This window comes from Leopardus geoffroyi, chromosome C2 (assembly GCF_018350155.1).
Source record: "Leopardus geoffroyi isolate Oge1 chromosome C2, O.geoffroyi_Oge1_pat1.0, whole genome shotgun sequence".
Lineage (NCBI taxonomy): Eukaryota > Metazoa > Chordata > Mammalia > Carnivora > Felidae > Leopardus > Leopardus geoffroyi.
The window spans coordinates 3,279,170-3,303,721 of NC_059333.1; the positions used below are offsets into that span (position 1 = coordinate 3,279,170).

Below are 24,552 nucleotides of genomic sequence, written 5' to 3' on the forward strand. Positions count from 1 at the left end.
GCACACGTACGGGCACCTGGCTGGAAAGCAGACGGACGTTAAACTGACCAGGGACTCGGCACAGCAGACACACGCTGATGGAAAGCCCCTACGGCTCTCTAATGCCACGGTCTGTGCGGCGGACCCCAGCTTTATAATGAGAGGAAAACCCCTTGTGCACAGACGTTTCTGATGCCCGTCGAACCAATGGTCAGAGAGCAGGGTCGCTAGCTCAGCGTTCACCGTACGAGGGACACCGATCACACATGAGGCCTCACGACCGGGGCGGATTTTATTTCTGTAGCCCAGACAACGGGAAGTTACTCTCTGAAGGGGGCGCTCAGTGGCGAGGGGACTCCCGTCCTGACGAGGGCTGGGGCATCCTGAACTTGGACAGGTCCAGGTTGAGGTCTAAGAAGGTGTACGGGGTATAGTCGTGGTGCTGCAGGTTCTTGTAGGTGGCGCTGTCCAGTGGCTCGGAGGTGCTGGCGGCGTGAGCGGACTCTGTGGGGGGAAACGCAAGGCCCGTGAGAACGTGGGACAGGCGGCGTTCCCGCGGGGCTCAGCTCTCAGACACCGCGCGCCCCGCATCCTGAGATAAACTGTCTAACTAGGGAAGCCGGTGAAAGCTACAGGATCCTCAGACGCGAAATAAAGGAATTAGCAGAAGACGTACTCTAAACCTCGCAGCCGCCGCGGTGGGAGCCGCTGGTTCTTACGAGGCGTCTGAACAGCCTACTCTGTCCGCTCCCCGGCCCGTGCTGTGCAGAGCTGTGAAAACGCCTACGACAAGGATGCAGGGACTTTCAGGACTTGAGGGAGCAAGAGAGACAAGCAGATCTACAGGAGTAGGAATGAACTATTTGCAGAAAAAAATTTTCAAAAGCAGAAGCCAGGTGAGCCCTCTAAGTCTCTGGGTACACGAAACTAGACTCTGTCTGAACAACGTAACAAAGTTAAGGGGAACTGGAAGGGAGATGCAAAGTTTTCAACTTCTTTTGAAAAAGCTGCTGGCATACTTTCGATTCAGGCTAAAACGTACAAGCTAAGTTGTATTTCTTCACGTGGAAAAAGGACATTCGGTGATCTAAAACTCAAAGTGCACAGCTGAAGCAAAAGAAAGCAGCTCTCCTGCCCTGGGACGTCCGCACAAGGGCACACGGCGCAGCCTGCCGGGAGGCCCCTGCACGGCTACCCAGGCTGCACAGGAAATCACCTAAGCACGCTCTCCACCATTTGAATTCACACCCAAAGCTCTGTTTGTCACGTCTTCGGCTGTGTTACACCAAAACGAGGACTTCTGCAGAGCTGACACCTTCCCGATCTCGAGCAGAGACTCCCCATGTGGTGCAGGCACATTGGCGGATACAGGGAAGGTGTTAGCTGGAGGGAAACGTGGGTGCAGGAACCTCGGGGCAGGAACCCGAGCAGAGGACTGCTCAGCGACACCACACCGGGGCTGTGCTCCTGGGCGGCCTCCTTACCCCCCAAAGGGCAAAGGGAGTACGAGAAAAACAACAATGGTTTGCTGTCATCATCCTAAGTTTTGGTTTTCGTCTCCAATTTGCAGCATCAGGAACTGCATTCTCCAAGTCTGGACAAGGCTGGCACTTTGTGTATTAACGAAAGAGGGAGAGAACGGAAGGAAGAAAACACACAAATTCTGTCAACGGAACGCAACCAATAACGGTTAGCACATAATGGACATCAGGCAAAGGCGGAGGCTTCAGGAAGACTAAGGAGCAAATAAGGGGCCAGGTTTGTTAGCAACGCAGCATTTTACAGACACTCTGCGGGGCTCGGCTCTGAACCCGGGGACGGCCCTGCCAGCTTCGCCACGACCTGCCTACAGCATGTGCCGTCATAAAGTTCGATGCACAAGTCAGGAGCATAATAGGAATAAAACCCTAAAAATCTGTGATAGCAAACAGCCCTTCATAAAAATTCAATATGGAAAAACAAAGCAGCCCATTGTGTTTTTGGGTAAATCAGAGAAGGAAACGTCACCCAGCGGAAAGAAGACTAAAGCCGCCCCTGGCTGCCCCTGTGTCACTTACTGCGGGACTTCCCAAAATGGGGACTTCCCCTCCGGTCTAAGAAACCTAAAAGCAACACCCCTCGTATCCCCCCAAACCCCACGCCAGAGGTAAGCACGGCTCTTCGCTGTGGGAGGGAATCAGGACCCCCTTTCCGCTGACCAGAGGCCCTGAAAGTTCATGGACACCTTCCAAAGCGAAGGGGGCCGTGAAACCACTAGAGTTGAAACATCACCCTGGCCGTGGGACAGCCAGGAGGGCCAAGCGCACGCTGTTTCACCACAAAATAAACAGGAAATGCCCCAGGGATGCCGCGCACAAGGCGTGGGTCCCTCAGGAGCCCGGCACAGTCCTCTGCCCGCCGGAGGCCGCGCTGCAGGTGCCTGACTACCTGGACCCCTCCTCGGGGCGCACAGGCCTCCGAAGGCCCACCACCCGCCCGAGAAAGCAGGGCTCTCGAGGGCGCAAGTGAAGGTATACCCTGGGTGCCGTCCGGCCCTCCTGGAGGGGCAGGGTCTTCCGCCATCCCGGCCCCACCCTCAGGCTCTGGGCCCGTGGCCTTGTCCTGGAAATCGCCTTCGCTAGGAGCAGGAACCAGCTTCAAACTTCGGACTGGCGCCTGACCTTCCAGAGTCTCTCCCGCGGCCTTCAGGGTTCCCTCTGTCACCTGCGCCCCCAAATTTACTTTGCTGAACAGGGGGAAAGCCACCTCCCCACCACGCTCCGCTGCGTGTTGGCCCCGGTGTCTCTCGCTGGCCTCAGGAGCTGCTGGCGGCGGTCTTGCTGTTCCGGTTCTTTCCCTCCACTGAATGGGCGCTGGGCCGCCGGCCGGCTGTGTAGACAATCCTGACTCTGTATGAGCAGGCAGGACTTCTTCGACTTTGGGCAGCTTTTGGCCTTCTCTATCGGTTTCACTTGATCTAACAATTTTCTGGAGTTGCTTTTCCTTGACGTTTTGTGTCATAAACTCTTTATCTGCTTGTGACTTGGGTGTTGTGCTTTTGCGTTTTGTGTCTTTTCTGTCCTCTGGCGGCTTGATGGTGCCCCCTTTCTTCTTGGCCGGACGGGGCCTCTCGGGAGGGGGGACATCTGGCTGCGAGCGGGGCTTCTCTTTGGCGGCTACTGCAATTCTGGGGGCTCCATCTTCGAGGGGGCGGGACGCCTGTGGTCCGGGAGGCCCTCCTCTGCCCCTGCTCGTCCCCTGGGGGTCAGCTGTGGAGCTCTCCCCCTCCCCCTCGGAGTCGGAATCGGAGGAGCTGGACGAAGAGGACGATGAAGATGAATCATCTCCCCTGCTCTCCCTAAGAGCTTTTGCATCCGTGCCCTGCTTCCTGAGTGGAGACGGAACTTTCTGAGGCGTCTCTACGACAGTCTTTCGCGACCGGAACTCTGGAGCCCCTTCGGCTGTGAATAGCATGCTGCCTTCGGGGCCGGGGCCAGCTACCAGCCCGCCCGGACTCACAACTGACGGGTGAGCACGGGGTGAAGACAAGTTTTTAGACAATTCAGCTGCTGTTGGGGTGGCTACGAGTTGGCCCCTCTCCTTTGGTTCCACTACATCTAGGAAATGGCATAAAGAGGAACGTTATTCTCAATATTTTGTACAACAATCCAAATTCATAAGTCACAGACGGCTCGTTAAATAACAACTTGCTATTGTAATATCTTCAATGTAATCATCCTAAGGAATGTTCCATGGGAACTCACTCTTAGGTCAAAGTCAAGCCGCCTGAGGGAGAACAGTAAGAAATGTAGGTCATTCATTCCTTTGCAGCTGAAAAATTAACAAGCAGCTGTTTTTACCAACAGGAGTAACAAACTTGTCTCCACTTCTCACAATGCCAAATTCTTTGATGCTCATTTTTATTTTTTTTTTTTAAATTTTTTTTTTTTTTTTTTTTTTCAACGTTTATTTATTTTTGGGACAGAGAGAGACAGAGCATGAATGGGGGAGGGGCAGAGAGAGAGGGAGACACAGAATCGGAAACAGGCTCCAGGCTCTGAGCCATCAGCCCAGAGCCTGACGCGGGGCTCGAACTCACGGACCGCGAGATCGTGACCTGGCTGAAGTCGGACGCTTAACCGACTGCGCCACCCAGGCGCCCCTGATGCTCATTTTTAAACGACTACTTCATCCAAAGTTCAAATCGTTAAACCACAAAGATATTTTCCAATGACTACTGCAAGCTTTACAAATGTGTACTTTCTTAAATCTTTAAGAAAACTGATGCCTCTCGAATATTAAAAAAAGTTATCCACGCTGGATGAACCTGAACTTTCTGAAAACCCAGAAAGCACAACTAGAGACAAGAACCTGGTTTGGGTTTGGGTCCGCACACACACGTGTTTAAGTGTTGCAGGGTACCGGAAAGAGGACAATGTCGTTCAAATCAAGGTGCCCTAAGGAGGAGAAAAGCCCTTCAAAATCAGAAGTCATTCGGGGATCTCCTCGGCCAAAGGAAAGTATTACACGACCCAAAGAATCTAAAGTAAATTGATAAACGAGATATATATACATGAACAACAGGTTTTAAGCTGTAAAAAAAAGGAAAAGGGCTAATATAAAACCTTTATATTTCATAGCATCAATTATTAAAAAAATAACACTGCACAGTAAGTTGATTAGAACTAACTTCATTCAGTTTTCCCAGGTGGTAAACCCTTTCTAACCCTGCAGATTTAAAGAAAAATATAAGACAAGCTTTTATAAATTAAAACTACTTTCCAAATCTAAAGCCGAAATGACACACATTACAGACGAGCAAATTCTAAATGCAGAGACTTCACTTTCAAGTCTAGGGGGTCTGTCTACTTTATACTGAAAAGATCTGAATCCTGCTTCTCTCAAGTGGGAAAAAAAAGTATTCCTAAGATCACCATCTTACCAGTATCCAAAAAGGGTTCTAATTGTTTTCTGAGCTCAGGGACCTACCCATGATAGATTGACAGAAAATGACCCAAGAAACCCGAGGAAACACCAAAAATCAGAAATGGGCCGGAGAGGAAACCGGGCGGTGCGAAAGGGCTTGACTGGGCAGCCAGAGCAGAGGGGACTGTTTACATCCGTCACCTCCACCCCCTCCACCCCCTCCGTCAGCACCTTCACCCCTACCTCCCCCATGCCACGTCGGAAGCTGTGGCTACGTGCCAGCCCAGAATCTGCACTCCGCATGCTAGGCGGGTGCTGACCTAACTTCAGGACTCTCACAGAGCTCCAGGGTCACGAGAAACCTCAAAATGAGGCAAAGGAATGTATACACACTTGAACGCTCTGTTCTCTGTCTCTGTAAACCATACCTGAATCAGCTCAGCGGGTCCTAGCAGGCCCCGCACGCCGCTGTGCCCGCTCACCGGTACCATACACCCACGTTTACGTTGGGCATGAATGCTCCAAGTATGAAAACTTAACTAAAAACAAGGTGTATCTTACATGGGCTGTTTTGAATAGAAAAAATTACAATTCCCGAATCTTCCAAAGTATGTGGTGGAGATTTAAAAACTGCAAATAAGTCATCGGAACTACGTTACAGGCTGAGTTATCACCCACTGACAATAGAAAGAAAACTTCATATGGGACTAACATTTAAAAATTCTCTTTGAAGAGGAAATTCCTATTATACGACATAAGAGCATTTTCATTATTCATGCTAAGTTACTGGGAGAATTCCAGGGAAAGGCCACTGGACCAAAACAAAAATGCATTTTCCTTTAATTGAGAGTCAATTTCTGGCCCAGTGCAGCACGGGCCCAGCAACCGCCCCCCGACCCCCGAAGGAAACTGCCACAATGGCTGGGAACCGCCACCGGTAGGTAGCTGCTGTTGCAGGGCGCAGGGTGCAGACCGAGTGTGGCCCCGCCGTGAGGTGCAGAATGACGTCACCTGGGAAACAGCACTATCACCTAGAGGAACGAGGGCTCGCACGTTGACCTCGCCTGCTGGTTTTCACAAAGTCGCACATTTTTGGCCAGAGCAGGACGCCCACATACTGTTTTAGTTTGATACTGACCTCCCTCGAGAAACAAATCTATGAAAACACGAAACCACCTAGGGAAGGCTGGCCACACAGGCACATCTCACAGCACAAGACGGCGACCTCCGGGGCTGTGTCTACTCTGCCGGAGAACGGATAAATGACCATGGCCTGTGCACGGTAAAGGCGCACAAACACTGGTAACCGTGCAGACGGAGAGGCTGTACTGCGTCTCCACCTCCTCTCCAACCGAGCTTAGCTGTATTTCCCAGGTCTCTTTTCTGCTGGGGCGAAAAGTGAGGCCATGACCTACACGTTTTTGGTGGTCTCCCTAACACAGGCACAAATGACAATGGTGTTTGAAATGGATTAGCCACCTTAGTATTCTTCCAGATCTTGGGGCACCTGGGTGGCTCAGTCGGCTGGGCGTCTGACTGTGGCTCAGGTCATGATCTCATGGTTTGTGGGTTCGAGCCCCATGTCAGGCTCTGTGCTGACAGCTGAGCCGAGATCCTGCTTCAGATTCTGTGTCTCCCTCTCTTTCTACCCTTCCCCTGCTCACACTCCGTCTCTCTCTCTCTCTCTCAAAAATAAACATTTAAAAAATTAAAAAAAAAAAAAAAAAAATTCTGGGGCGCCTGGGTGGCTCAGTCGGTTAAGTGTCTGACTTCGACTCAGGTCACGATCTTGCAGTTTTTGAGTTCAAGCCCCGCGTCGGGCTCTGTGCTGACAGCTCAGAGCCTGCTTCCGATTCTGTGTCTCCCTCTCTCTGCCCCTTCTCTGTTCACGCTCTGTCTCTCAATAATAAATAAACGTTAAAAAAAAAAAAAAAAAAAAAAGTTAAAAAAAATTCTTCCAGATCTCGTCACTGGGTCACAAAACCAATCTCGGGAACAAAGCACATTTCGACACAACAGGAAGGAGCACAGTTACTCAAATTTTATGTGAACTAAAACTCTTTTACGTGTATAGGACTATAGAGTTGCTTGTCTGCTTGCTTGTCTGAGGACTGAGATTTTCTCAGAGGCAAGACAGCACGGAGAAGAAAAGTACAGATGGTGGGGCCTTCCTGCCCGGGTTTACATCTGGCTCCACTCCTAACACACGTGTGGCCTTGGGCAGCTCACAGGCCTCTTCCCTCCTCCGCTCTCTCATCTAAGGCAGGGAGACGAGTACCGCCTGCTCACGGGTTGTGAGGACCAGACGGGACAACGTATGCCAGGCTCTGCTGCTTAGAAGTAAACACAACAGGGGCGCCTGGGTGGCGCAGTCGGTTAAGCGTCTGACTTCAGCCAGGTCACGATCTCGCGGTCAGTGAGTTCGAGCCCCGTGTCGGGCTCTGGGCTGATGGCTCAGAGCCTGGAGCCTGTTTCCGATTCTGTGTCTCCCTCTCTCTCTGCCCCTCCCCTGTTCATGCTCTGTCTCTCTCTGTCCCCAAAAAATAAATAAACGTTGAAAAAAAAATTTTTTAAGTAAACACAACAAATCCCTATTTCCAGAGATTCCTCACCTTTCAGACTGAAATGAGGACTTGAAATGAATAATTAACTGTGGCCTCTGGACAGACCCTTGAAAAGGCGGCACAGGAGTCTTCAGTCGATGACTTAGTACTGAATGTTACTGTAGTGACTGGACTGAGCGGACCGTCTGGAGGGGCACCTGCGAGGGGACCCTGGTCCCTGACATGGACGTCGGTGGCTCTCCTCAGGAAGGAAGCAAACACTACAAGAAGCTGGAGTCCCAGAAGGAATAGGGCAGAACGTCGTCTGGAACCCCGGGGTCCTGCCTCTGAGGCAGGCACTTTGCCTAGAGATGGGACCCCAAGGGTGAGCGCACAGGGCCAGATCTGCATGCAGGAAACTTCCGTTAAAGCTCCCAAAGCCAGTGAGAGCAGACAGGGCTTTACCCTGGGGCGTTAATGGGGCCACCAGCAGGCAGAAAGCATTTCCGCATTTTTCGCTTGACCAGTCTTACGAGCGCTGACATCTCGGGCAAACACTGAGGCCTGTACATGTCGGTTTAGAAATTCCTTTTCTTCATACAGAGATTATAAGTACTTTTAGATTATACACAGATCTCACGCGCATTAAAGACAGCGTAGTTCGCAGTACTGTCTTCCCACCTGAAAGCACTCTACACTCAGTCGACACCGCACACATATATCCCCCTCACAGGGGCCTAGCATGGCCTGCGCGCTGACCCCACTCAGGCGGGGAGGAACCTCATCCAGACTGATGACCAAACTACACAGGCCCAGGGCCAACTCCTAGGTCAATGTTCCCTGCTCATAACTGCGCCTAAAACTGTTATATAAACAAGCACCCTATTCTACTCACACATAGAAGCATGTTTAAAAAAGGATCTTTGGGGGCGCCTGGGTGGCTCAGTCGCTAAAGCGTCCGACTTCAGCTCAGGTCATGATCTCACGGTCCGTGGGTTCAAGCCCTACATCGGGCTCTGTGCTGACAGCTCAGAGCCTGGAGGCTGCTTCGGATGCTGTGTCTCCCTCTCTCTGTGCCCCCCGCCTCCCCTGCTCAAGCTCTGTCTCTCTCAAAAATATATAAACACTGGGGCGCCTGGGTGGCTCAGTCGCTAAAACGTCCGACTTCAGCTCCGGTCATGATCTCACAGTTCATGGGTTCAAGCCCCGCATCAGGCTTTGTGCTGACAGCTCGGAGCCTGCACTCTGCTTCGGATTCTATGTCTCCCTCTCTCTGTTCCTCCCCCACTCACACTGTCTCTCTCTCTCTCTCAAAAATAAAGATTAAAAAAATTAAAAAAATATATATATATAAACACTAAAAAAAGGGGGGGGATCTGACTCTGCCACAATATTTTAAAATCCATTAAGTCAGCTTCAAAAACCTATGATGTAGGATTGCAGAAACAAGACTAAGAATCACCAAAGGCATCAATAACATTAGTAATGAGATTCACTAATCATCAGTAAACACTGAAAGAATGTCAAAAATGTGCTATGTGTAATGCAGAATTTAACTGACATTCTGGCTGTTCGCATTAGTTTTTTAAATTATATTTATTTTTTGAGAAAGCGTGTGTGAGAGAGAGAGTGCGCGCTGGGGAGGGTAAAGAGAAAGGGAGAGAGGAATCCCAGGAGAGAGGAATCCCAGGAGAGAGGAACCCCAGGAGAGAGGAATCCCAAGCGGGCTCCATTTCATCAGCGCAGAGCCCAACGTGGGGCTCAAACTCACGAATTGCGAGATCACGACCTGAGCTGAAACCAAGAGTGAGATACTTGACCAACTAAGAGAGAGAGACAGAGAGAGAGAGAGAGAGAGAGAGAGAGAGAGAGAGAATCTGAAGCGGGCTCCAGGCTCCGAGCTGTCAGCACAGAGCCCGACATGGGGCTCGAATTCATGAACCGTGAGATCACGACCTGAGCCTGAGACAGAATCTGAAGCGGGCTCCAGGCTCCGAGCTGTCAGCACAGAGCCCGACATGGGGCTCGAATTCATGAACCGTGAGATCACGACCTGAGCCAAAGTCAGACGCTTAACCAACTGAGCCACCCAGGAGCCCCAAGATTTTATTTTTAAATCAACTCTACACCCAACGCGGGACTTGAACTCACAATCTTGAGATAGAGTCCCAGGTTCTGCTGACTGAGCCAGCCAGGCGCTCCCTATGGTCAGTCATTAATAACGAGCAGGGAGTAAAAAGTAAAATGCCCACAAGTATTTAAAATAGTGTCACACATTGTATTTTCCTTCCGTGAGGATATGCTACATCGGTATTCAGGAAGGAGAAAAAAAAAAAGTAAAATCCAGCAATAAAAGTCAAAATGACTCTGGACAAAGCCGGACAGAGATCAGACATCGTGCTTCATCAAAGTGAGAGGTAATGGAAAACGGTTCCTGCTCTTAACTCCCTCCCCACGGTCATGAAAGGAGGCCCGCAGTCCTGGACGGTGGCCCACGAAGCCTGGGAAGCCAATCTGTGTTTCTGAGACACTGAGAAGCGTCACAACTGGGGGGAGAGAAAAGCAAGGTGGGGCTCAGGGCTGCCACGGGAGCACAGCATCTGTATCAGGGCCATCCAAATGTCCCCTTGCCACACATCAGAGCACAGCACTTAGAAAACACAGACAGAACTGGTTCAGGGCTAAATGCTGAGTCAAGGGCTGTTGCATTAGTGATGTGTTTGGTCTAAAATCTGCCACAGATCCGATGTTGGATTATAATCTGGGCACGGCTGGAGATGAAGAATCGAATTATGTGGTTAGTAAAACTCTTCACGCCTGGAAAGCGGACTGATTTGTTTACTTTGCATTATTCTCCCCTTGGGACTATCATTAAAATCTTACTTTTTGGTGGACTTTGCTTCTTGGGATTTGGTGGCAGTCCCTTTTCGCTCTTCCCTGATTCCGCAGAGAGAGACACTGAGGGAGCAAGTCCTCGAAACACTCGTGCGTCTAGGAGCATAGTCTGACAGAAGGATGAACAAATATGGACATTTTAGAGTCATGCCATTTGGAAGCTATTACGACCTATAAATGTTATATATCATTACGTGCATTACATGTACTATATAATGTGTTATAGCATTCGTGTTATATTTCTAACGGTTATTACAGTTTTCATGACATATGGAAATTTTGGAAAATACAAAAAAAAAGTTGCAAGAAAGAAAACACGTGACAGTCACTATGAACTATGTAACTCCAAGAAAAGTCAAAAACAGTTTCTCCTGTGCATACTTTTTGTAGCCCCCAACTACTATTTAACCTACCAAATAATAAAGTGTTTTCCTATACTTAGAACACCAACTAGAAGAAATACTACCTGGGAGCCTGGGTGGCTCAGTCAGTTAAGCATCTGACTTCGGCTCAGGTCATGATCTCACGGTTTGTGAGTTCAAGCCCTGTCGGGCTCTGTGCTGACGGCTCAGAGCCTGGAGCCTGCTTCGGATTCTGTGTCTCCCTCTCTATCTGCCACTCCCCTGCTTGCTCTCTATCTCTCAGAAATACACAAGCATTAAAAAAAATTAAAAAATAAAAAGAAGAAATACTATCTGGCTGTTAGTAATGATGCAGGTGGATAACTGCTTCAAAACCACATACAATGTATCATAAGTGGCAAACCTAAACTGATAATTCACTCAACATGTATTTACTAACAGCTGCTATGTGTAGGCGCTTTCCTAGAAGCTGCATACAGAACAAAGGTGCCTCTCCTACATACACGAAGGTAAAAGTATATCTTTTTATGTTTATGACTATAAGTACGTGTGAAAGCTGAAAAAATTATTTGGAACCAGGTGTTTCAAGGCCTAAACGGTGGACTCTCGGAAACAGATCTCCCCCCATCTGTACGCTCTATCTCGCAATGAATAGGCAGTGCTTTTGTAAGAGACTTTTGCAAATTTAAACGCAGGGCAATGATCTTACATTTTTTTCTACACGTAAAAAGAAAGCCCTTCTGTCTTCCTCTCTTTTCCCAGACAGGATCATGTAAGCGGGCATCTTAGTGGCTGCCAAGTCAGTTACCGGATCACCCAGGTACCTCAGAGTCCCCTCCTCTCTCCTCCGGGCTACGTAAGAGGTCAAGACGCGGTCCTCAACGTCTCGGAGCGAGCGCGGCGGCGCAGGACACCTGGGAGCCCTCGCACCTGCCCGCGACCTTGGCACCGCACGCCGGGGGCTCCCCAGGAGATCGGGGTCAGTGTCCGTTCGCCGCGCCCCCCCCCACGGCCCGCGGCCACCTGCTCCGGCCCAGCGCCCTCTCTTCCACCCCGGAACCGCGTCATGGGCCCACCCGGACGGCTGGAGGTGCCCCTCGCCCCGGCCCTACGAGGGCTCCCGGCCGCCGGCCCGGCTCCCTGTACCTTCATTGCCCCCGACCGTCCTTGCCGCAGCAGAAGAGAGGCCGCCATGACTGTGACACGCGGGGGCGGGCCTGGCCAGGCAGAGGTCGCTCCAGGACTGACTCGACAGCTGCGCGCGCACCACCGGCTGACGGCCCGCCCCCTGGGCCGAAGGCACCAATCACAGGCAGGGACGGGGGTGGGCGGAGCGGGTCAGAGGCCGCCGGGCTGCGCGCGCCGAGGCCACGCCCCCGTGGAGCTGCCAATCACAGGCGGAGCGGTTTGCGCCCGCGCGGCCGGGGGCTGGACGCGCGCGTGGCCGCCGAAGAGGGTGTTGCCGTGTCCTTGTCTGCGGAGGGCGGGCACGGCTTCTGCTCGCGTCTCTTTCCCAGGTGCACCGGCCTCAGACCGTATCCTGGACGTCCCTGGCCCTGACCCAGAGTCGTCTGTGTTTGATGGACTGGAAGCCCTTCGGCACGTGAGGTCCGCGGCCTCAGCGTGCCCACCTTGTGGCGTCGGGTCGCACCCCATCCTCCGATGGGCGTGGCCACCCATGGTCTCCACCGTTCCTTGCTCATCCTGCAGGCGGCCGAGGGCACGCTTTGGGGCCATGAGGGCACCTGTACCAGAGCTGTATGCAGATCAGGAATGCAGGCTTCGTTTTACGCGAATGTTTATGGCTTGCGTTGCAAAGACTTCCCCCAAAGTTGGGCATGATTGTGGAGCAGGTGTAGTCAGTCATTGGCCCCCTTCTTCCGCTATTGATCATGACTCCCTGCCTTGCCCTGTCCAGCACCCCTTGGAAGGTGAACCTGCCCACACCTCCGACCCCACCTTGACTAACTGCACATTCATTCGGGTGGCCAGATAAATGGGCAGAAACAGGTCCCCTCAGACACTTATCAAAGGGGACTTGAGTCCAGCGAGTGCAATGCAATCAGCCATCTGTCACCCAGGGAGGCAGACAAGACAACCTTAGGTCTTAGGATAATAATGAGAAAGAATTCCTTTGTTTCCATAGGGAGAAAAACCTTGGTGAGAGAAGAATTATCCTTTACTCAAAGCAAATTAACCTGCTGTCTCCAGCGGAAAGTTCACGCTTGTGTTTGTGAAGTTGATGAGGGGGCATAAGGCTAGTGGAGGGCAAAGCACAAGCTAAACCCCGCCCCCCCCCCCACCAGATGGGATGTGTGTGACATTCCTCAGTCACTCCTGGCTGCCTAAGAACAAAGGAAAGGAAAGAAAACAAATGGTTAACTGATGGAGATCGCAGTCCTGCAGGACATGTGTGTCCATCAGTTTACCAACGTCTTAGTAAATTACAAGATAAAGCAATCTAATTAATAGCCTAACCTCCAGAAATGTATACACCCAGTTTCCAGGACCGCTAACATCACCCTCTCCTCCCTAGTGATGTGGGGAATAGGGCAGAAGGAAATGGCAGATAAAATTAAATTCCTTTATAACCTGCAGCCCCTTGGCAAATACTTGAGGCAGGCAGAGTAAAAAGTTTTTCCGGGAACCCCCTACGGTCTTAATGTTAATGCTTTGCTAAAGGGAAAAACAACCATAACTTGACAATAGCTAGGCCTCCAATATCTTAAGAGTCCTCTTTCACATGTCAAAGTCCTTTTGGAGGCCTTTTTCCTTACCCTCCCCCCTCTTCAATTCCCTTGTATACAATCAGTCACTCTTCACAACCCCAGTGCAGCTCTTTCTGTCCACAGGTCCTGTCCCTGTGATTTCATAAAATCACCTGTTTGCACCATACACGAGTCAAGAATTCTTTTTTAGACGCCACCATCACTCCCAAACCTCATCAAAGCGTGCTTTCTTTAAAGGTGATCAAGAATATTGAGGGTGATGGGGCACCTGGGTGGCTCAATTGGCTAAGCGTCCAACGTTGGCTCAGGTCATGATCTTGTGGTTTGGCAGTTTGAGCCCCGCATCGGGCTCTGTGCTGACAGCTCAGAGCCTGGAGCCGGCTTCGGATTCTGTCTCCCCCTCTCTTGGCCCCTCTCTCTCTCACTCTCTCAAATAAACATGAAGAAAAAAAAAAAAAAAGAATATTGAACATGAGGAGTCACAGCTGCCACTTGGGGAAGCTTATCTGGAATGGGGAAATCCTATCGCCCTCCTTCAAGAGATCTGGAGCCCTCAATTTAACCCTCTAAAGGTAGCTGAAGTTGTTAAGACTCAAGAATAAAATGAAAGGCCTCCCTCATTGGGATCAGTGTGGTTACCAACCAGAGTGGCTTGAGGAGAGGGCACTTATAGTTGAGGGGAGGCCTGGGGAAGAAGAGACACAAAAGTGGGGAGGGGCCATGTTGATGGTTTTCAAAGAGTCAACTTGAGTGTGTGTGAAGGTAACTATGGCAACAATGTGGAGGCCCAGTGCCTAAGCCCGGAGGGGGCAGGGCCTACTAGGAAGCTAACGGGTAGGGCAGTTGAGGTGGGCCTACACGACATTTGGCCAAAGGGAAGAGAAAGTGATGAGGTTTTTGGGGTGACGGTGGGGTCCGGAGCCGATGGCCAAGAAAGAATTCTTGAAGATGCCCCGGTTCACAACGGTGGTTTTAATTTTTTTTTTTTTTCAACGTTTCTTTATTTTTGGGACAGAGAGAGACAGAGCATGAACGGGGGAGGGGCAGAGAGAGAGGGAGACACAGAATCGGAAACAGGCTCCAGGCTCTGAGCCATCAGCCCAGAGCCCGACGCGGGGCTCGAACTCACGGACCGCGAGATCGTGACCTGGCTGAAGTTGGACGCTTAACCGACTGCGCCACCCAGGCGCCCCACAACGGTGGTTTTATTAAAGCATGAGGACAGGACCCTGAGGAGAGACTGGTTAGGTACTATGGGGCTGGGGGAGGTAAAGGCCAGGGGAAGTTTCCAGGAGGATTTTCATATGCTAAAGAAGACTTCCGATACAGGAGGCCTAGCTATTTTCAAACTGGGGTTGTTTGCCCTCTAGCAAAGCATTAGCAGCAAGACAGTAGAGAATTCCTGGAGAGACCTTTTACTCTGGGCCTCAAGTAGTTGTCAATGGGCTGCAGGTTAGAAGGACATTTAATTTTATCTGCTATTTCCTTCTGCCTTTGTTTTTCACATCAAAAGGACTCCGCAAGAGGCAAATACCTATAAGGTGTTCCAAAAAAAATCAAAGAAACAGAGGCCAGAGAAGGGTCGGTGCTTTCAGGAGTATTTGTGAGGAGGGATTACATCATCTTTTCTAATCATCTGGAAAACTGTATACTAGATTCTGTTTCCCCAATCCTTAATAATCTGCCCGGTCTGCCCAGAACTCGAGCAAGTACTGACTCAGCATTTTTAGACAAAAACCTCAAAAGCTTATGTTTGTCTAGATTTCTTTATTAATCACATAAAGTTCGGGGCGCCTGGGTGGCTCAGTCGGTTAAGCGGCCGACTTCGGCTCAGGTCATGATCTCGCGGTCCGTGAGTTCGAGCCCCGCGTCGGGCTCTGTGCTGACAGCTCAAAGCCTGGAGCCTGCTTCTGATTCTGTGTCTCACTCTCTCTCTGCCCCTCCCCCATTCATGCTCTGTCTCTCTCTGTCTCAAAAATAAATAAACATGAAAAAAATTTTTTTAAAATCACATAAAGTTCTATCTAAATTACTATAGATCTCCCTTAGCTCTCCTAAGGGCAAGTTAAGCTTTCAATTTTTTTTTTAATTTATTTTTTGGGGGGAGGGACAGAGAGAGAGGGACAGAGAGAGAATCCCAAGCAGGCCTGGTGCTGTCAGTACAAAGTCCAATTCGGGGATCGAGCTCACAAACTGTGAGATCATGACCTGAGCCAAAATCAAGAGTTGGACACGGGGCGCCTGGGGGGCTCAGTCAGTTAAGTGTCCTGCTCTTGACTTTGGCTCTGGTCATGATCTCATAGTTTGTGAGCTCGATCCCCGAATCGGACTTTGCACTGACAACACGGGGCCTGCTTGGGAATCTCTGTCTTCTTCTCTCTCTGCGCCCCCCACCCCCCTCATGTTTTCTCTCTCTCTCTCAAGAAAAAAAAAAAATTGGACACTTAAGTGACAGCCACCCAAGGCACCCAGGCAATCCTAGAGCTTCTTTTTTTTTTAAATGAAATGTGTTTTTTCAACGTTTATTTATTTTTGGGACAGAGAGAGACAGAGCATGAACGGGGGAGGGGCAGAGAGAGAGGGAGACACAGAATCAGAAACAGGCTCCAGGCTCTGAGCCATCAGCCCAGAGCCCGACGCGGGGCTCGAACTCACGGACCGCGAGATCGTGACCTGGCTGAAGTCGGACGCCCAACCGACTGCGCCACCCAGGCGCCCCGCTAGAGCTTCTTTTTAAGATAACTAGGAAATGGAACATTCGTTGGACCCAAACCCTGAACTCAAAGGTGTTTAGGCCAAAAAGGAAAATAAAAATACTCAGGTATCATACCATCCTTACCCATGCCTCAGCTGTGCATTCTTGCCTAACACATACATTCTTTTTAAGCCACAAAGAAAATGTATTATGTCATTTTTCTCTGTCAATACAACTTAATTATGTGTTGTAAATTGAAAAAAATTTTTTACAAAGCTTTCAATAACACTGTGGTTTTAAATATTGTTTAGGGGGCGCCTGGATGGCTGAGTCGGATAAGCATCCGACTTTGGCTCAGGTCATGATCTCGCGGTACATGAGTTCAAGCCCCGCGTCAGGCTCTGTGCTGACAGCTCAGAGCCTGGAGCCTGCTTCAGATTCGGTGTCTCCCCCTCTCTCTGCTCCTTCCCCGTTCACACTCTTTCTTTCCTTCAAAAATAAATAAACATTAAAAGAAATTTTTTTAATATCTTTTAGGATGACCATATATAGTACGCCTTATTCTTATTAAGGTAAATTCTTTTTAATAAAACAGATAGGGGCTCCTGGGTGGCTCAGTCAGTTAAGCGATCGACCTCGGCTTAAGTCATGGTCTCATGGTTTGTGAGTTCGTGCCCCGTGTGGGGCTCTGTGCTGACAATTCAGAGCCTGGAGCCTCCTTCGGATTCTGTCTCCCTCTCTCTCTGCCCCTCCCCCACTCATGCTGTCTCCCTCCCTCCCTCCCTCTCTCTCTCTCTCTCTCATAAATAAACTCAAAAAAATTTTGCTTTAAATTAAAAAGTTAAAAAAATAAAAGAGATAAAAACAGGTAGTTCTGCAAACAGGAAAAGTAAATTTAAAAGTTTTTTGGTCAAGAAAATAAGGAAATAGGGAAAGTTATAAGTGAAATTGTGCTATAAGCCCTAACTGTGCTTTAAAACACACGTGCTGGAGGACCCCTGTGGCTCAGTCCGTTAAATGTTCAATTCTTGATTTTGGCTCAGGTCATGATCCCAGGGTGGTCGGACTGAGTCCGAGTACGGCTCTGCCCTGAGTGTGGAGCCTGCTGAATATTCTCTCTCTCTCCAGAGTGCCTGGGTGGTTCGGTCGGTTAAGCATCTGACTTCAGCTCAGGCCATGATCTCACAGTTCAGTTCGAGAGTCTGAGCCCTGAGTCAGGCTCTGTGCTGACATTGCAGAGCCTGCTTGGGATTCTCCTCTCCTCCCTCTCTCTCTCCCCAAAGTAAATAAACATTAAACAAAAATTCTCACTCTCCCTCTGCCCCTCTTCCCTACTTGCTCTCTCATTTTCTCTCTCTCTCTCTCTAAAATAAAATTTAAATAAATAAATAAATAAATAAATAAATAAATAAATAAAACACACACACACACACACACACACACTGACTTCTGTCTCTGTGATGAAGTTTTGGGGTGATGGGGGGTTTGTGGGGTCTGGCGCTGATGGCCAAGAAAGAATTCTTTGTTGCCAAAAGGTGATTTTCTTAGAGCACGGGGACAGGACCTGTGGGCAGGAAGAACTGCACTGGTAACTCATTACATACCCTCAGGTTGGGTGGGGGGTGGTCAAGGATAGAGTAAGTCTCTAAGGACTTGTGGAAGCAAGGTTTCCAGGGCCTTGAGGGACTAGCTGTTTCTAGGGAAATGCCATTTATTACTGTTTAATAAAACCTCAGTCACGAGCCCCTTCAGATCTATATCAGGGGCCAGAAGCTTGGAGTAGGGTCACCAGCGTGTATCTTGGGGGAGTTGAGATAAAGGAAGCAGACTTACAGGGTCCTGGAGGTTGGGACAATGTTAAGGCAAGATTCCCTTTTGCCCCCAGCAAAATGTCATCCTTGAGGCAGCTGAGCTCCTGGGGGGGGGGGGGGGTCACTCTGCTGTCTCAAGGACTTGTCAATGGGCTGTAGGCAGTAGGGAACTTAATTTTTCATTTGCCTTAGTTTCCCCACATCACCATGGCAAGCACTTAAACCCCTTTCCTTTGTTCTTGGGCCCGACAGGACTGCCCGAGGAATGCCACACGGACTTCACTGGGGTGTGTGTGTGTGGGGGGGGGGGGGGTTGCCAGCCTGTATTTTGTCCCTCAGCTTGGCTTATGCTCCCTCATCATCTGGGAGCGTCTGGCCACTAGATATTATGAAAAACCGTTGGGCCACAGAACATTTCACGATGCTGGGTAAAACATCGCAGGCATCATGGCAAATGATCAGTTCTGTTGTCACTTGTCCACGCTTGCTGGGCACTGATGCCCTTGCTGCCCGTGTACTTCTGGGCTCCTGTCTGTGGGAACTCCCAAGCCCTGGGCTGAGTGCCCCCTCCTGGGTTGATGTGGTTTGTGTGTCCGCCAGGCGCTTGTGAGGACTGCCTATCTGGGTCTAGTGTGATCATTTAAAAAAAATTTTTTTTAATCTTTATTTTTGAGATAGAGAGAGAGAGAGCAGGGGAGGGGTAGAGAGAGAGAGGGAGACATAGAATCTGAAGCAGGGTCCAGGCTCTGAGCTGTCAGCACAGAGCCCGACACGGGGCTCAAACTCACGGACCACGAGACCATGACCTGAGCTGAAGTCAGATGCTTAACCGACAGAGCCACCTGGGCGCCCCTAGTGTGATCATTATTTTCATAGTTTGGAATGTCTAGGACCACAGGAAGTGTGTGTCCCCAGGGACCTAAAAATGAGCAAGAAACCACAACAAGCCACATTGCCCTGGGAGCATTTGCTGATCTCTGTATGCTAATGTGTTGGTTTAATTGATGTCAAGAGGAGACAGGACCGGGTGCCTGGCTGGGTGGCTCAGTAGGTTAAGCGTCTGACTTTGGCTCAGGTCGTGATCTCACGGGTCGTGATCTCACGGTTCATGGGTTCGAGCCCCGCGTCGGGCTCTGTGCCGGCAGCTCAGAGCCTGGAGCCTGCTTCGGATTCTGTGCCTCCCTCTCTCTCTGCCCCTCCCCTCACACGCACACTCTGTCTCTCTCTCTCTCAAAAATAAATAAACGTTAAAAAAAATGAGGTAGCAGTCACTTCCTCTGAACTCTGCTAACTGCCTTTGGTATGGTTTCGTCAGTGCTGCTAGGGATCCCAGGGCTGTCTCAGACCTTCCGTGGGCCTGCCTCCCCCACATTTCTTGCTCCCCCTTGTGGCTGATTCCTAAGCACAATCGTATGCCTTCTCTTCACCCCGCAAGTAACCAGGTTGAGTGCCTACAGTCTTCCTCTGGTTTCCCAAAGGTGTTGTTGAAGGTCAAGTTGGTTGTCTCTCCTCAGCTCTTGGATTGGGGCCCATTATGCGTGCGTGCCCACCGTTTGCCAAAGCTCACTGTCGTTGCCATTGGGAGTGCACTCTGGGGGTGTGTGCGGGTGAGGTGCACAGAGCCCGGGGGGGGGGCCAGTGGGCCGGTGGGGGGTCTGCGGGCAAGGTGTCCCTCGTGGCTCATGGGCAGTGCAGTTGGCAGTGTTGGGGTCCCTTCTTGCCCGTGAGAGTCCTATCTGCTGCTCTCCCAGCCCTTGCTGCCCCAGCACTCCTGACTCAGTACTCTGGAAGGGGCAAGAGAGACACGGGTGTCTTTCGTAGTCTCTACCTGGACTCCCACAAAAGCTCTTTCCCTTGGGGGGAACTAACATGGCGTTTTCCAGGGGCTCCCAGGCCACGGCCAAGAGAGGGTGGGGCCACTTCACGGCCAGGGCAAGCTCCACGGCTGGGACCAAGGTGTGCGTGCCTATGACCCGACCCGGGGGTGGGAGAGACTCTGCTGGGTTTCCTTGGCATACGGGGCTGGGCCCCACAGTTCCCACAAAGGCTTTCTGTGCAGGGACGGATGCTAACTTGTTGCTGAGTGGGGGGCACGACGAAGGGCATCTTGTTCAGCCACGATGCTGACACCCCCCCAAAGTTCTCACGGGCATCATGTTGAACAAAGCACCACCCGCTGGCTTCAGGGAACTGGACAGTTTAAGTGAAAAAAGGCCAGTGGGCCTCCAATTTGCTAAGAGCGGTAAGAGTGTAAAAGCTGCTTAAAGTGCACATTTTTCTTTTCTTTCTTTCTTTTTTTTAATTTTTTTTCAACGTTTATTTATTTTTGGGACAGAGAGAGACAGAGCACGAACGGGGGAGGGGCAGAGAGAGAGGGAGACACAGAATCCGAAACAGGCTCCAGGCTCTGAGCCGTCAGCCCAGAGCCCGACACGGGGCTCGAACTCACGGACCGCGAGATCGTGACCTGGCTGAAATCGGACGCTTAACCGACTGCGCCACCCAGGCGCCCCTTCTTTTCTTTTAAAAAAAATTTTTTTAGGGGCGCCTGGGTGGCTCGGTTGGTTAAGCGTCCGACTTCGGCCAGGTCACGATCTCGCGGTCCGTGAGTTCGAGCCCCGTGTCGGGCTCTGGGCTGACGGCTCAGAGCCTGGAGCCTGTTTCGGATTCTGTGTCTCCCTCTCTCTCTGCCCCTCCCCCGCTCATGCTCGGTCTCTCTCTGTCTCAAAAATAAATAAACGTTAAAAAAAAAATTAAAAAAAATTTTTTTTAATTTATTTTTTAAATTTACATCCAAGTTAGTTAGCATATGGTTCAACAATGATTTCAGGAGTAGATTCCTTAAGCCCCTTCCCCATCTAGCCCATCCCCCCCCCACAACCCCTCCAGCAACCCTCTGTTTGTTCTCCATATTCGAGTCTCTTCTGTTTTGTCCCCCTCCCTGTTTTTATATTATTTTTGTTTTCCTTCCCTATGTTCACCTGTTTTGTCCCTTAAAGTCCTCATATGAGTGAAGTCATGTGATATTTGTCTTTCTCTGACTAATTTCGCTTCGCATAATCCCCTCCTGTTCCACCCACGTAGTCGCCAATGGCAAGATTTCATTCTTTTTGATTGCCGAGTAATACTCCATCGTCTATATATCCCACATCTTCTTTATCCATTCATCCATCGATGGACATTTGGGCTCTTTCCGTACTTTGGCTATCGTCGATAGCGCTGCTCTAAACATGGGGGTGCGTGTGTCCCTGAAGGGCACATTTTTCAAAGCGAGCAAGAGGGTGCCGGACAAGGAGCGATCTCCAAGAGGGCAGAGGCAAGAGGCATGTTGGGGTAGGGCCTAGGGAAGTGCTCCCAGCAGGCCGAACACACCCTGATCAGAGGACACTCCCCACTCCTGCGGTCCTGAACACGTTGCCCCAGTGGATTTAGGGATTGCTGCGGACCAGTGATCGCTCTGTGCACTCCCTCTCCCCCTTTCCAAATGCCAGCGTTCGCTGTGGCTGTCTTTTCCCTCGTGGCCATTGTACGCCGTGTGGGGGCCGGATAACTGATATGTTTAGTTTATGGGCCTGGGCCACATCCGACCTAGTGTGGGCCACGAGACCTTGCCCTTTGAGCCGGGTACTGGTACTGCGTGAGACTTTTGGGGATCTTGGGAGGAGGGGAGTGTTTTTCCGGTGGAGACGTGTCAATAATTGGGGCCAAAGGGCGGACTGTAGTAGAATTGACTGCACAAATGGCATCAATTCTCCACCCCTCCCTTATCCAGGCCCTTTTTTGTTATTTATTTATTTTGAGGGAGAGAGTGAGAGCATGCACACCTGGGAGAGGGGCAGAGAGAGAGAGAGAGAGAGAGAGAGAAAGAGAGAATCCCACGCAGGCTTCTCACCATCAGTGCAGAGCCCCATGAGGGACTCGAACTCATGAACCTCGGGATCACAACCTGAGAGGAAATCAAGAGTGGGGACACTTAGCCGACTGCGCCACCCAGGCACCCCGTGTCCAGGCCCTTTGTAATGTGACTTTGCAGCTCCTTTCACCAGCAGGGGAAGTTTATTTCCCCTTCTTCGGATCTTTTTGCCCTTGTGTCTTGCTTTGGCCAATAGGTTGTGTCAGAAACAACTGCACACCAGTCCCACACACGGACCTCACAAGGCCTGCGGGCTTTTTCTTGAGTGTGCCCGCCATGTAAATAAGCCCCAGTGCCCCTCCGAGGAATGACAGAGAGACGAGCTGTGTCCCAGCGCATCCTAGACCAGCTAGTTCTCTTCCAACCAGGTGGCAGGCCACGGGCACAGGAGCAAAGACCAGCCAGCCCAGAAGAACCACCCAGCTCAGTCCAGACCAAATGGCCAACCCACGGAATTGTGGGCTGAATCAACGATTGATTACTGCTTTAAGCCACAAAATCTGTTGCTGTATGTTACTTGTTAGATATTTACTATGTATTACTATGACAACGGAGAACAGATACAGTTGCTAATAAGCTACCAAAACAGTTACTAGCTACTGTTACTGTTAACACAGCAGGCTCCTTTGAGAAAATTACCAAGGAAATAGTACAAAACCAAATGGCTCTCCATTTTCATCCAAGCTGTAAGTGACTGATATGCCCTCATTGATTTGTAAATTTCAGAGAGGTTAAACCTTGGTTATAACTTTAGTAGCTACATTAACAAATTATAAAAGAAAACAGCCAAATTATACCGAACTGAAATTTGAGTTGGGGGTTTGGGATAAAATGCTAAAGACATTAGGTAGTAAAATACCAACACATCAAATTAATGCTGAAATAGTTTACACGTATAGATAACAGTAACGACGCTAGGGGCGCCTGGGTGGCTCAGTCGCTTGAGCATCTGACTTCGGCTCAGGTCGTGATCTCGGTTCGTGGGTTTGAGCCCCAGATGGGGCTCACTGACGTCAGCACAGAGCCTGGAGCCAACTTCGGATCCTCTGTCCTCCCCTCTCTTTGCCCCTCCCCCACTCACATGCGTGGGCTAGCTCTCAAAAATAAATAAACATAAGAAAAAAAAAAAAAACCCCAGCAATGATGGTAAAAACCACTTAACACTTTCACAGACCTACATTAACATCGGATAGCACGCAACAAAATAAATTTGTGTGGCAGCAGAAGAGACAAAAAAAACTGAAAATAAAAATAAGCTTTAAAACCATTTCAATTCAGACTTGATTAAAATGACAAAGAAAAGGTTTGGGTTATCATGGAATTTGATGAGGAAAAGGATCTTTAAGCAAATAAATCTTGTTGATACAAGTACTGTACGAATTCAAAGTATGAGGCACATGGTTCATCGTCTCACAAAGATCGAGATGAACAGGTTGTGTTTACATTGGATGGTCAGGTACAGTTCTTTAAGACCTCATTGACACATGCTCTGTATCTCGTGAGGTAATGCACGATTTCTCTTAATCTTTGTTATTCAGTCTCTACAGTTTTTGTTTTTGTTTTTTAGTTTCTACAGTTGAAAAAAATTATTTCTCAAGGTTGTAACTTAAAACACGAAGGCAGTCACACTTCCCTGGGCACTTCAAATAGGTACATTATAGAGAATTGTATCTGCTAGAATGTGTATTATGGAACATTATGTAAGATGTAAACCATAATTGTAAGAGAAGTCGTATCTGATCATGAGCCTAGTGATGCCTGGCCCGTCTAGGATCTCTGTGGTCTTATTATTGTCCTGCCCAGAATGGAAATTGTAAATTCATTTGTATGCCTGAAAAATATCCCTGACCATGAGTATGGGCTTTCATTGTGCCAGCTCGAGTAGTCAAATAGAAATGATTTTTTAAAAATATTTATTTTTGAGAGAGAGAGAGAGACAGAGTGTGAGTGGGAGAGGGGCAAAGAGGGAGGGAGACAGAGAATCTGAAGAAGGCTCCAGGCTCTTAGCTGTCAGCACAGAGCCCAATGTGTGGCTGGAATCCATGAACCCTGAGATCATGATCTGAGCCGACTGAGCCCCCAGGCTTCCCAATAGAAATGGTGTTTATGGCAGATTCCTTTTCAGAAACAATGAAGTGTCCTGCTTCCACTGTGGGCACTGCCCAGTGGCAACCCCTCTAGTAATCCTCCCTTGTAATGTTTTTGCCTCTTCTTCCCCTTCTCTCCAGCCCTGTGTCCTTTGTCCCATGATACACAAACTCTCTTCCAGTTTGTGCTTCCATGAAAATCCCTTTAACCTCATTGCTTTCAAGGCAGCCTGGCTTCTCTCAAGCTTTCTGCTTTGCCAACAGCAGCCACCTTTGATTTGGGTATAAATTCATCCTTGTTTCATACAGGAGGTCGGTTAGGGCCAGCATTCTTCTAGTTTCCTATACCTCCTTCCTGTCATAGGTCCGTCACTCTTTTGTAACAGTAGCTGCTCTTTTAAGACAAGTTACTCCACGCCTGTGGAGCAAATATTGGTTGAGCACTGACTTTTCACCAGGCATTGTGTTGCAAGTTGGGAAAACCAGTGATGTGCAAAATTAGGCATCTGTAGTCTGGAGAGACAGTAAACAAATAGTCAGGAATGCAAAGGATGGAAAGGCAGGGAAGGTTTCCCTGATTAAGTGATGTTGCCCCTGAAATGAAATCGGGTGACTGAAATTTACCGGTTACAA

At 49.7% G+C, this 24,552-nt stretch overlaps 1 protein-coding gene across 2 annotated transcripts; it reads right to left on the minus strand.

The window, feature by feature from the left end:
* Positions 1-253: 253 nt before the first annotated feature.
* On the minus strand, positions 254-11,970 carry NDUFV3 (NADH:ubiquinone oxidoreductase subunit V3). 2 transcript variants are annotated; one of them, XM_045501267.1, is made up of 4 exons: positions 11,831-11,970; positions 10,311-10,431; positions 2,496-3,575; positions 254-483 (listed from the first exon to the last, which is right to left on the minus strand). In XM_045501267.1, exons 1-4 carry the CDS (start codon positions 11,876-11,878, stop codon positions 320-322), a joined length of 1,413 nt encoding a protein of 470 aa, XP_045357223.1. In that variant the 5' UTR covers positions 11,879-11,970; the 3' UTR covers positions 254-319. The 2 variants fall into 2 exon arrangements, with proteins under 2 accessions (XP_045357223.1, XP_045357224.1); XM_045501268.1 differs by lacking the exon at positions 2,496-3,575.
* Positions 11,971-24,552: the final 12,582 nt, after the last annotated feature.

Excerpts from the sequence above, each read along its gene's own strand:
- NDUFV3 (XM_045501267.1), bottom strand. The coding sequence starts at position 11,878 with ATGGCGGCCTCTCTTCTGCTGCGGCAAGGACGGTCGGGGGCAATGAAG. Across the intron at positions 3,576-10,310 it reads GAAGCAAAGTCCACCAAAAA|ATGTAGTGGAACCAAAGGAG; the intron begins GTAAGATTTTAA and ends GCCATTTCCTAG. Across the intron at positions 484-2,495 it reads AGGGCCGGACGGCACCCAGG|AGTCCGCTCACGCCGCCAGC; the intron begins GTATACCTTCAC and ends TTCCCCCCACAG.